This window comes from Mandrillus leucophaeus, unplaced genomic scaffold, assembly GCF_000951045.1.
Source record: "Mandrillus leucophaeus isolate KB7577 unplaced genomic scaffold, Mleu.le_1.0 Scaffold123, whole genome shotgun sequence".
NCBI lineage: Eukaryota > Metazoa > Chordata > Mammalia > Primates > Cercopithecidae > Mandrillus > Mandrillus leucophaeus.
Window position 1 is genome coordinate 3,109,049 of NW_012100654.1, and position 12,683 is coordinate 3,121,731.

The 12,683-nt window shown below is 37.9% G+C and overlaps 1 protein-coding gene across 2 annotated transcripts in view; it reads left to right on the top strand.

Moving 5' to 3' along the window:
- Positions 1-5,321: 5,321 nt before the first annotated feature.
- Positions 5,322-12,683, top strand: part of CCDC14 (coiled-coil domain containing 14) — a 54,552-nt gene continuing 47,190 nt past the window's right edge. The window contains exons 1-5 of one of the 2 annotated variants that reach the window (XM_011971546.1): positions 5,322-5,877; positions 10,180-10,235; positions 10,550-10,622; positions 10,866-10,935; positions 11,021-11,143. In XM_011971546.1, the coding sequence (XP_011826936.1) occupies positions 5,704-5,877; positions 10,180-10,235; positions 10,550-10,622; positions 10,866-10,935; positions 11,021-11,143 (496 nt within the window). In that variant the 5' untranslated portion in view covers positions 5,322-5,703. The remainder of the gene's footprint in view (positions 5,878-10,179; positions 10,236-10,549; positions 10,623-10,865; positions 10,936-11,020; positions 11,144-12,683) is intronic. The other variant, XM_011971547.1, reaches the window with a different exon arrangement.

Consider the following 12,683-nt stretch of genomic DNA (forward strand, 5'->3'; position numbering starts at 1 on the left):
AACAAAAGCAAGAGTCCTTTGTACATTTGGGAAAGCAGGTTGAAATCAGAAACTTAGTCTTGTTAGCCTTCAACATAATCCCTCAAGAGTGAGGCTAATGAAATTCCAATGATCAAAGAGTGTACTAGACACAGACATGAAGTTATTGGTGCTGTGGCTATCGGTGCTTACTGAGACGAAGCACAATTGGCGATACCATTGTTGCACTGCCAATTGCTCATCTTTTGAGCCACTACTTGGTGTGCGCCATCTTCCTCCTTTCCTGCCCTGGTTCACTGGGGCAATGCTTGCTCTAAGCTATTGATATTGCTATGCCACAGCTGCTCACTAGGGACACAGTATCTACAGCACATCTGCCAAATCAACCTGCTTCTGCAGTCACCCCAAGGATGGAAAACAGCTTTGTGCTTTACCCTCTACCTGGGCTGTGCTGTATTAACAATATTATAAATACTGTATTAATGATAATAGCCAACATTTATTAAGCACTTACCATATGTAAGCCACTATGTATAGTGCTTTATACATTCTCTAATTTTTCCTTACAATATGATCTTATGAAGTCAGTGTCATTATCTCTAAGAAACAATCTTAGATAAGTTGTTCAATGTCACTGGTGAGAAATAATTTGAATCCAGATCTGTCTGACTCCAAATCCATGATGCCTTGTATATATCCTCAGTGCCTGCGTAGGTATGGGATTCCTCCCACCCCACCCCCCACCTGAAATAATCCCTGAGAGACAGATTTACATGCAAATAGTTTATTTAGGAGGCAATCCCAGGAACAGTGGAACAGGGTTAGGAAGTGTAAGATATCATAGTGATGCGAAGAAAGCTAATAAATGGTGTGTTATCTAGCCAGTTACTTCTATACCCCAATACTGCTGGGGAACTCCGGGAGACAGCATAGAACACATCTCAGAGTTATCCCAATCGAAGGGGGAGGAAGCTCTTCATCCATCACTGGATAATCCTCACCTGTCATTGACTGAGGGCTTCTTCCAGGGGAATTAATGTTCTGCCTTTCCAGCTTGCCTCAGCTTGCTCCTTTTGCTCCAGAAAAAAAAGGCTCTCGGCCAGGAAGTCATAGATGTTCACAATAACAAGCCACCCGCATCTGCTACACTGCCTTACAAATATTTTAATAAAACAAAATTTTAACATTTTAATCATTATTAATGTTTCTCTCTTTGGGTCAGGCACAAGTCTTCTGGGTCTGCAGGGCAATAAGTGACTGTCATTGTGCTGTATTAAAGTTCACATCTGACCCACAAACGTGGCACATTTTCCCCAACCATTTCTTCCTTGTGATCAGATCATTCCAAAGGGGGTCCCTTGATTCTTGCTGCCAACAGATCCTTGTCAGACCCATCCTACTGGCTTTCCTATCATAATGAGCAACATCTATAGAGTCCCAGCATGACCCCAGTTAAACTGTCAAATGAAGGCCCTTGTAACATATGGTTTGTATTTCTCTTTTAAAACAAATTTCAGGAAGCAATAAAATCAGGATTTTATAAAGCAAAAACAGTGGGCTCTTTCTTTCCTAAATTAAGCTATTTTGATTAAAGTGAAGACTGCAGATACATAAGCTTCAGTGGGAAATGCAAAGATTATGGCTCAATTCCATTTTCTCTATGCTCCATGCCCTTCCTCTCCTTGATGCTATTCCATCAGGGACCTACCATCCCTAGTTAACCAACCACTTCCAGGATCACCAGGGCGCTGCAACAGAAGGAGCTGGACACCCCAGTGTGGAAGGCTGGTTTTGAATTAGGTTAGAATAGGAATCTTAACCTGAAATCCTTGGAGAGGCTCCTGAATGCCTCTGATAACATTATATATAAAACTATGTTTCCAAAATGTGCTCTTTAGCATTTTTCTGAAGAAAAAATTATAAAGCTTTGAGCAACTTCTCAAATTTGTATAATATCTCAAAAGGCCAAGAACCTTTGGGTTCAAAATAGCCCCAGAGAGCACTAAATGGCTTGAGGAGAGGCAATAACACAGTCTCTCAGATCTTTCCAAGCAAAACTGAGCTCACGCTCCCAACATGAGACTTTTTATCTATAGCCTCTTACTTTTTGAATCTTAGGTCCTGGCCATAAATCTGTGTTTTTAGTTTAGATCTTCATATACTTTCAACTTTGGTCATTTCCTATAAACTGGAACGTGGTCAAACCTGAACAGAGACTTTCACACTTCAGAGGTGAGCCAATTGGCAAAGTCATTGGTCCAATGTGCTGAATTATGAAAGACTGGATAGACAAGCAGAGCTGTGTATCCATGATACTAGAGGGACTAAACCTCCAGACCAAGCTCAAAGGGCTAGTCCTGGATAATCCTGAGCCTCAGACATTCAAGTAGCTGTCAGCCCCAATGCACCAAAGCAGTCCAAACAATGGTTGATTCATTGGTTTATTCAACAAATAATTAAGAAATTCCTACAAGTGCAAGGGATTGTGCTAGGCACTGGGGATACTGCTCTGAACAAGGTGAGGTCCCTGCTTTCATAGAGATTAAATTCTACTTAGGAAGACAGACATTACATAACTAAACACAAGTTACATAACTAAACACAAGTTACATTACATAACTAAACACAAGTTTATAATTGTGAGAAATGATGCTACTACATAGTAGCATGGGGCACAGGCACACAGTTAGTTTGCAGGGGCAAGATAGAGAAGCTTTCTTGAGGAATTAATTTCAGAGCAAGTTCGGAAGCCACAGGCAACTCAGAAAGGTGTATTTGCAGCCCACACGTCTTTGCCACGCTCCAGACTCAACTATCTGGTAGCCAACTTGACATCTTTTCTTGGATGATTCCAAAGTACTCCCTAACTTAACATATCCAAAAATGACTTTTCTGGTTTGTATTTTTTTTCATAAAAAAATGTTGGAGAGAAATGAGTTCATAAGCTTCCTTCCTAAATGCGGATCTCTCCCACCACCTGCCAAGATACAAAACCCAGAAACCAGGGTCAACAAATACCTCCCCACTGCCTTACTTTCCAACTCTATCACCAAGTGCTCTCCATTTTACCTCCTATGCATCTCTCAAATATGTCCTCTTCACCTTCCCTCACCACCACCTGCCTTAGGTCCCCTCATCCCCTCCCAGCTACCAACATATTTCATCTGGACTTCCTATCAATCTGGTCCTCACAGGAAACAGAAGACAATCTAGAGTTTTGAAGATAATTAAAAGGTTTACAGAATGGACAAGGAAAACAACAAGGGGGTTGAGGCACCCAGGGACTAGCAAACCATTATCACCCCTAAGACTGAAGGGACAAAGGGAAGGACATGTTTTATTAGAGTGTGAGAGGACTGGAGCTGCAGGGGCTCCCCTGACGATGCAGAGGGCCAGTGCATCAGCCATATGGTGCTGAGATAGGAGGAATATCCTATCCTCTCCCTCTTCTATTGACTAAACAGAACCTGAAGCTGGAGGGCATGTCTGACTGATGTCAGTCCAAAGAGAGGGCAGAGAATGGATGCAGGAGGAGAGAACTTGTTTACACCCATACTTGCCTTTTCCCCAAGCAGCCTCTATGCTAGTGATTAGCAAACTTCTTCTGTAAAGGCCCAGACAGTCAATATTTTAGATTTGGCAGGCTAGATGGTCTCTATCACAAATACTTAACTTTGGCAGTTGTAGCACAGATAATGTGTAAACACATTATTGTGACTGTGTTCCAACAAAACTTTATAACACTGAGATGATTTTCAGGTAAGTTTTCACATCACAAAATATCATTCTTTTGACTTAAAAAAAAAAAAAAAAACTACTTGGAAATGCAAAAACTGTTCTCAGGCTGTATCCAAGAATGGCAGACTGAATCTAGCCAGGGACTGTAGATTTCGGATTCCTGCTCTACACTACAGCCATGGGTCTTTGTAAAACCCCAGTCAGTTCACTGTGCCCCCTGCCTGAACTTTTACATATTCCTAATGCCCTTAGGATAATAAGCCAAATCATGTAGCCTATGAGGACTGCATAGTCTGGCCCTACATGCATTTCCATCCACACTTCAGCAGCAAGAGCCTCCGTGGGTTTCTCTTTCTCAACATCATGCTGTCTCCACATCTTTAGAATCCTCTGCTCTCCACTCTCTATCTAGCTCATTTGCAGATCTCAGTTCACTGCAACATTATTTATAATAGCAAATAACAAAATGAAACAGGGGGTGGGGGTATAATATTCCCAACACTAGGGAAATGAATCATGGAACACCAGGCAGCCATTTTATAATTGTAGATTAATGAGAAACAATATTGATTAGATATTAAGAGCAAACACTCATGTTAAAGTAATACCTATTATTTCATATTGCTGTAATATATTTATACATATATACGTAGGTGGAAAAAATCTTGAAGGGAATGCACCAAGCTGTTCAGAGTGATAACTCATGGGCAATGAGGTTATGGGTTATTTTTCCTTTCTGCTGATCTCTATTTTCTAAAATAAATATGTATCAAGAAAAATCAAGATGAATTTTAAAAAATCAACTTAACTAAAAAAAAATCCTGAATTTCAGGTGAATATGTTAGAAAGTTATGAAGTTATGAGAGGGCTGGGGAAGGAAAGGAGAAGTTTTCACAGTTTGATCTAATTCAAAACTAAATCTGTGAAATACTCGTTTCCTAAAATCACTCAGGATAAGTGTGTGATATATTGGTGGACATATTTTAGTTCCTGGGCTTTGACATTAATGGTAACACACTTTTAAAGGGTAGCTCTTTTCTCCATTAAAAAGCAATGAGGCTGGGCGTGGTGGCTAACCACTGTAATTCCAGCACTTTGGGAGGCCAAGGCAGGTAGATCACCTGAGGTCAAGAGTTCGAGACCAGCCTAGCCAACACGGCAAAACCCTTTCTCTACTAAAAATACAAAAATTAGCCGCGTGTGGTGGCGTGCACCTGTAATACCAGCTACTAGGGACGCTGAGGCAGGAGAATCGCTGGAACCCAGGAGGCAGAGATTGCAGTGAACTGAGATTGCGCCACTGCCCTCCTGTCTGGGTGACAGTTGAAACGGAATAAACTGAGTTATCTCTCTTCAATTTGATTTAAATCATTAACTCCAAACCCAATGCCTTAAAAACCAATGACTAAAATCTTCATTAAACTGAGTGCACATGCCAATATTAAGAATGCTGTGTCATTCTTCATCAAAAGTAATTACCTCAACACAAGAGGAGACAAGTACGCATGGAAGTAAACCCCAAACCCCAACTAACGAACATCTGAGATCAGTGGCCACAGGGAATAATTCTGAAATTGTCATCACACTCAGGCAAAGATAACAACCCGGAGGTCTTATTTTTATAGAATATCAAGAACGAAATCATCCAAAAGGCACACGATGCCAAAATAAAAATAAAGAGCGAAAACCCAAAAAGTCGCGCGCAATTCCTTCTGAAACCTATCCGCCTCCTACCCCTGACCCTTCCTCTGGTGCTGGCGGGTTCTCGTCCCTGTTTCCCCCACCGCAAGCCCTGGAACCGCACCGCTTAACTCTTCTTGGCGGCCCCGCCCCGGCCAGGCCTAGGCCCCGCCCCATTCGCCGTCTATTGGCTTTTCCTACCCCCTGCCGGTGGGTGACGAGCCTGGAAGCCGGCGGGATCTATTGCGCACGCCCAAGGCGCTGGGCCTGGAGCAGGAGAAAGGGAGTGGAGGCGGGTCGCAGACTATGAAGCGCGGCGTTCGGCGGGATCCTTTCCGGAAGCGGAAGCTGGGCGGGCGGGCCAAGAAGGTCCGGGAGCCCACGGCGGTTAATTCTTTTTACCGTGAGGCTTCACTTGTTTCGGTCTGGGCTTCTCTGAGGCTGCGAGAGATGGTCAGGTCCGGATCTCGACCGGGCCAGGTGAGGGCTGAGGACCTGAGGAGTCCACTGTGGGGATGGCTCGAGGGACAGGGGGGTTTTCGGGCCAGGGACTTGTAAAACTATGCTCGAAAAAAGACAAAGACAATGAGGCGACATTAAAGTGCTGGGACAGAGGTGCAAAGAACACCTAATCTTCCCGTCGTAACACAGCCGCTCGGTCTCGATGTGTTTCTGTTTAAATTATCGTAGCCCGCCGGCTTTGGGGTAAGACCGGGGTTAGAGTCCCAGCCTTCGCCGCTGGCTCGAGTGACTTAAGCTTTCCTAGCTTCGGCCACCTGCAGTTTGAGAGTCTACTAGTTTTTACTTATCAGAACTTTCTATTCTTTAGCTGCAAAATAGGCAGAAATAAGCATAAAATCCTGTCTCAAAGAATTGAGAAGGTTAAATCAGAGAACCCGGTAAAAACATCGATCACACAGTTGGTAGACATACAACAACATTTAGTTCCCTTAAAAACTCGTAGTTTGCCACCATCTTGATAAACAGCAGCTAACATTTAGATAGGACTTATGTGGTAGGTACTACTCTAAGTTATGTATTACATAAAATAACTCATTTCATAGTCACAATATCCTTATGAGGTAAGTACTATTATCCCTATTTTATATATGAGGAAATCGAGGGCCGGAGGGTTCAAATAACTTAGCAGTTACACAGCTGTGGAAAGAAGAATCAGACTCACAAAGCTGATGCCAGTCCATTCTTCTTTTAAACATTTTACTTAGTAGATGTATGACTTTGAACAAACTTTTCTGAAGTTTAGGTTCCCACCTCACAGAAATAATGATAACTCACAGGGTATGGATAAAGTGGAAATGAAAGACCTTAGCGCACTCTAAGTCATTCTACAAAGGCAGTTTTATCTTGTACTTGTTGGTAGGAGATATGACTACTAAGAAATGCTTGTATGTTTCTCAAATAGCAAAATTAAAAGTTTAGTGATAATAACCCAGTAGAAGTAAGTGTAAAATAAAGCAAACTGATTCTCCTGTATTGTGATTAGGACACTCCTTTTGGAGAGCAGCTTTGCAGTTTGTATCAAGGGTTATTAAATTACTAATAACCTTTCACCAAATAATTTTCCTTTTAATCCTAAATATGAAACGGCTGTTTTCAATAAATAGGCTTATTCCAGGTTTGTTTTCTTGATTGTGAAAAATAGGAAGCAAACCAAGACCATATTATATTACTTCCACTGAAGGAAATACACAACCATTAAAAATTTCTGAATATGAAAAAGATTTAAAAGTAGAAAACACAGGATTTAAAATTGCAAATATCTAGTTATTATGACTAAGTAAAAAATGCATATAAAAAAAGATTGGAAGCCCCGGTAGCAAAGAACACGTCTAGTACCTAGATCTTGGTTTCCAAGTACCACTGTCCACTAAGGAGTCCTGGCTTTTTGGAGAAATGACCAACTCCAGGGCTGAGCGGGGGAATTATAAGAAGAACGTGGATACATCAAACTGAAAAGCTTCTGCACAGTACAGGAAATGATTAATGGAGAGAAAAGGCAGTCTACAGAATGGGAGAAAATATTTCCAAGCCATGTGTCTGATAAATAATCCAAAATACATATAAGGAATTTCTATAACTCAAAAGCAGAACAACACATAACCTGGTTAAAAAATGAAAAAAGGATATGAATAGACATTTCTCCAAAGATGTACAGATGGCCAACAGGTATATGAAAAGATGCTCAACATCACTAATCATCAAGGAAATGCAAATTAAAACCACAATGAGCTATCACCTAACACCTGTTAGGATGACTTATTAAAAAAACAGAAACAAGTATTGGCAAGGATTTGGAAGAATTGGAACCCTTGTACACTGTCAGTGGAAATGTAAAATGCTATAGCCGCTTTGGAAAACAATATGGAGAGTCCTCACCAAATTAAAAATAGAACTATATCACCCAGCAATTCTACTTCTGGGAATTTATCCAAAAGAATTGAAATCAGGATATAGAAGAGATATTTGCACTCTCGTGTTCATTGCAGCACTATTCACAATAGCCAAAATGTGGGAACAACCCAAAAGTCTACCTACAGATGAATAGATAAAGAAAATATGGTATATACATGCAATGGACTATTATTCAGCCTTTAAAAAGAAGGAACTAACTGTCATATGCACCAACTGAGACGAACCTTGAAGACATTATGCTAAGTGAAATAAGCTAGTCACAGAAGGACAAATATTGTATTATTTTACTTATATAAAGTATCTAAAATAGTTAAAACTCACAGAAACAGAATGTTAGCGTGGATTGGGCATGAACCAGAGGGATTTTTGTTTTTTTGTTTTTTGTAAAGAGCAGTATTGGGATAATTGGCAACTTGCGAATAAGGTCTGAACATTAGATCAAAATTATGTATCCATGTTAATTTCCTGGTTTTGATAATTATACTATGGTTATATTAGAGAATGACCTTGTTTTTAGGAAATATTTAGGAGTAAAGGAGTATTGTATCTGCAACTTAACTCTAATGGTTCAGGCAGAAAGTAATGCTGTGTATATATATTGAGAGAGAATTTGGAAAACGTCCAGGGTCACAGAATCTGAAGCATATATAGGGCTTCTTTGTACTATTATTTCATAATAGAAACTACAAAAAAAAAAATTGAAAGGAATTGTTCCAATTTGATAGTTACTGTTTCAAGGTGCTTTTATCATGGGTAATTTTCTGTACTAGATTTTCTATAATATAGCCTTGTGTATATTTTTTGGAGAAACACCATACATAACCTTACAGTTATGCAGACATGTACCTCAGACAGTGTACTTAAAAAAACATTTTTTTTTGAAAGAATAATTGTGGTAGTTGTTTTTGGACTCGATCCAGGGTACAGTATTACAGTGTCATGGCTTGGATTTGTTATTATGATTCCAGCCAGGACATCGACATAGATATACCAAAGGGAAAGACCCTGAGAGTGTGACACAGAGACCAGTGGAGTGATGTTCTCACTGCTGGCTTCATGACCCTCCATCATATTCCAAGTTATCTCAAGAAGTATAATTCTTACCAACCCAGTTTTTTAAAAATGTATTCTCAGTGACATTCTTAGAAGGATGGAGCGCATATTCAAGCATATAATAGAATGCCATGTAACTCCAGAAAGTTTGGTAGTTACTGCTCAAAGCTATCTTGAGATGAAATATGTAAATATGTCAAGATAAATTGTAAATGAAACTGCCAACAGTGACTACATCTGGAGGGTGGAACGAGGAGGGAGTCAGGGACTTTCTTGTGTCTATTTAAAATTATTTTGAATAGAGATTATATTTATCTGATATAAAGTTATTAAGATATAAAATAGTATACCATGGAAAGTGTCCCTTCTCACTCTGTCCCCCAGATACTCAGTTTCCCTCCCTGGAGGCATCCATGATTAACTGTTTCTGGCATAACTCCCAAGATACTGGATGCATGTAAAAGCAGATGCTTATTTTTTTCCTCTTTTTCTACACAAAATGTTGTCCATTATGTCACTTTTAAAACAAAAAAATTTAAGAAAACAACAGTGGTATATGAATTTAAAAAGTAAGATTAAGACAATGAGATGTAGATAAAGAGAAAGGGCAGAGTTCTTGCTGGTCTAATCAGGCATTCCAAAGAATGTACATAAAAGGAAGCAGAGTTAAAAACTCTGTTCTGTATCTTGAATTAACTTGTATGTTTCAAAGAATTTGGGAATATAGAACATATTTTGGGATTAGTATAGTCTGAACTTAGTGTAGTAGTTAATTCCGGTTTAAAATAATATCTCAATTTCCTTTTTACCTTAAACAGACTTAAGGAACAAATATATGTGTTGTTTGCTTGACATTTTACATAAAAGAAATTTAATATATGAATTAAATTGTAATTGTGGATTTTTAGGATAGATCGCATTAATTAAAACAGTGAATAATATGGTACATACAATGGAATATTATTTGACCTCAAAAAGGAAGAAAAATTTTGACACATGCTACAATATAGATGAAGCTTGAAGACATTATGCTAAGGGAAATAAGCCAGTCACAAAAGGACAAATATTGTATTATTCCGGTTATATAAAGTTTCTAGAGTAGTCAAATTCATAGAAGCCAGGTTGGTAGTTATTAGGGTCAGGGGGAAGAGGGGATGGCAAGGTATTGTTTGATGGGTACAGAGTTTCAGTTTGAGAAGATGAATAAAAGAAAAAAATGACATTAAATTTTGTCAAGATAGCATATTGAAAATATAACAGAAAAATGTTTATCTGCTATAATATATTATGTCATAGGTGTTATCTTCAGGAAGGCACACTGGACCTGCTAAATTAACAAATGGAAAGAAAGCGTAAGTACTTATGAAGACGTTTACAACTTCAGATTTCAAGATGTTTTTCAGGTCTTTGGGCTGGATGACATGTTGTCTACCCCAGAAAATTAGGTAGGCCTCTACTGTCACAAGCTCTGGGGAACAACTTTTTATATCTACCCATGTTAATCATTTTAGTATATAACAGTCTTTTTAATCTTCAAAATGTGTTTATAAATTCATCTTGTACATGGTTGGACAAGCTTTCTTGTCTTTGCTGAAAAGAAGATGACTGCTTACTAATGTATTTTGGGGAAAATATTTGTAAAAATATTAATGAGCTTGTTTTCCAGGACCTATTTAAGAAAAATACCACGTTTTAATGCAGATTCTGGCTATTCCATCCATTCTGATTCAGAAAGTCAGGTAAGATTGAATAGATACAATACACACTATTTTAATTAGTTTTCAGATAGTAGCTAAAAAGTAGGAATAAAATGCAAAGTATTAATTGCTGTAAGGAAGTATGAAGTCTGTTGCTTTAAAGCATCTTTTCTACCAATAATAAATTGTTTGTAAATAAACAGATTTTAAAACTACATAATATATATTTTTTCCTACACTAACAGTTATATACAAATGTATTCTAAATGACTTTATTCCTTACAGGCGGAAACTGTACACGGGCTTGATGGTTGTGCTTCTTTGCTGAGGGACATTTTGAGAAATGAAGATTCAGGTTTATTTTTTTAAATTCTTTGCTGAACACCTTATCTCAATTAAGTCATTATTTTGATGTTAACACATTTTTGTTTTATTAATAGGTTCAGAAACAGCATATTTAGAAAACAGATCTAATTCTAGACCTTTAGAAAGCAAAAGATGTGGATCAAAAAAGAAAAGACGTGAAAAACATGCTATTCCTTTGGTAGTCCAGAAAGAAACATGTAAGCCTTTTTTCTCTTAGTTATTTAAAGATAATCCTTAATTGTGGGTATTTTGATCAATTATCAGGATTATGCAGTTGACTTTCATTTTAATAATCAGTATTGGTTAGGTTTATGTGTGCTTTTGCCTTTCTGTATTCAGCTTCTAATCACTGAGTAGTCCACTTTGCTTGCTATCATTTTCTCAAGAAGAAAAGTAGAAAAAGAGACTGAGTTTTGTAGGAGAAAAAGTTCAAACTCAGAATGACATTTGCGAGGTATATAGAGTTATCTTAATTTTCCCTGCCACTCATTTTCATAGATAATCATAAATTGGTTGTATTTCAGGTATATACTTCTAGTAGTTTCTTTAAGATTATTATATTTATATGTGTGTGTGTGTATATATGTGTGTGTATATATATATGTCCTAAGTTAGTCAAGCCGAACTTGTCAAGCTGCACAGTTAGGATACATGGTACATAAGGAGGTAAAATTGGATCAATAAGGAAAGAGAGCCTGCTGCTGATTGATGGTGAATATAGCCAAGGGTACTTTACATCCTCACAGCTAACTTTTCCTAGTTTAGAACAAGAAAGTTTTGGTTATGTTGTCCCTTGGAGGCCTAGAGAACAAGATAGCCCATAATGAAGATGAAAAAGTCCACAATGGGAATTCAGATGGACGAGAATTAGACTAGCCAGTTCTATAGTTCAGGTGGGCCAGAAATGTCAGCACTGTAGGGCATGCTTAGATTCAGCTTGGCCAAGGAATGAAGTTTAGAAAGTCTTATAAGGCAGTATCCCTATATATTAAGAGATCAGGATTTAGGCAAGGAGGCTGAGAAAGTGTCAGTAGAGCTTTCGTGGGACTAGAGGTTGATGTTTCAGATAGTCCCGAAGTAGAGCACTAAGGCAGGGGAAACGTAACTCATCTTGGAAGCCAGTAACAATAGCCTTATATTATCATGACCTGTACTATTCAAGATGGTAGCCACTGGCCACATGTGGCTATTCAGCACTTGAAATATGACTAGTACGACCAAGGAATTGAATTTTTAATGTTATTTAATTTAAATTAATTTACAATTAAATTTGAAAACTGTAATTGATCCAGTTATTATAAAACTTTTAAGTATGTTTGGAATAACTTGGGCATGTGAACCTACCTTTTCAAGTGTAAATTTTATTAAATCTGAATATAGACCAAGTATTTCTGATGAGAATTTAGCATCTAGATTGTGCTTTATGTAAAATATATGCTAGATTTAGAAGATTTAATACAAAATTTCGGTTATTATACACTGACATGTTAATATTTTGGATATATTGATTTAAATAAATATGAAAAGTAATTTTACCTATTATGTAGTTACTGAAAATTTTTTTTTTTTGTATTTTGGTTCTATTCTTTTATTCTATCAATCAATCAATCAATTTATCATCTATCTTTTTCTTTTTCTTCTGTAATTTTTTTTATTATTATTATTATACTTTAAGTTCTAGGGTACATGTGCATAACATGCAGGTTTGTTACATATGTATACTTGTGCCATGTTGGT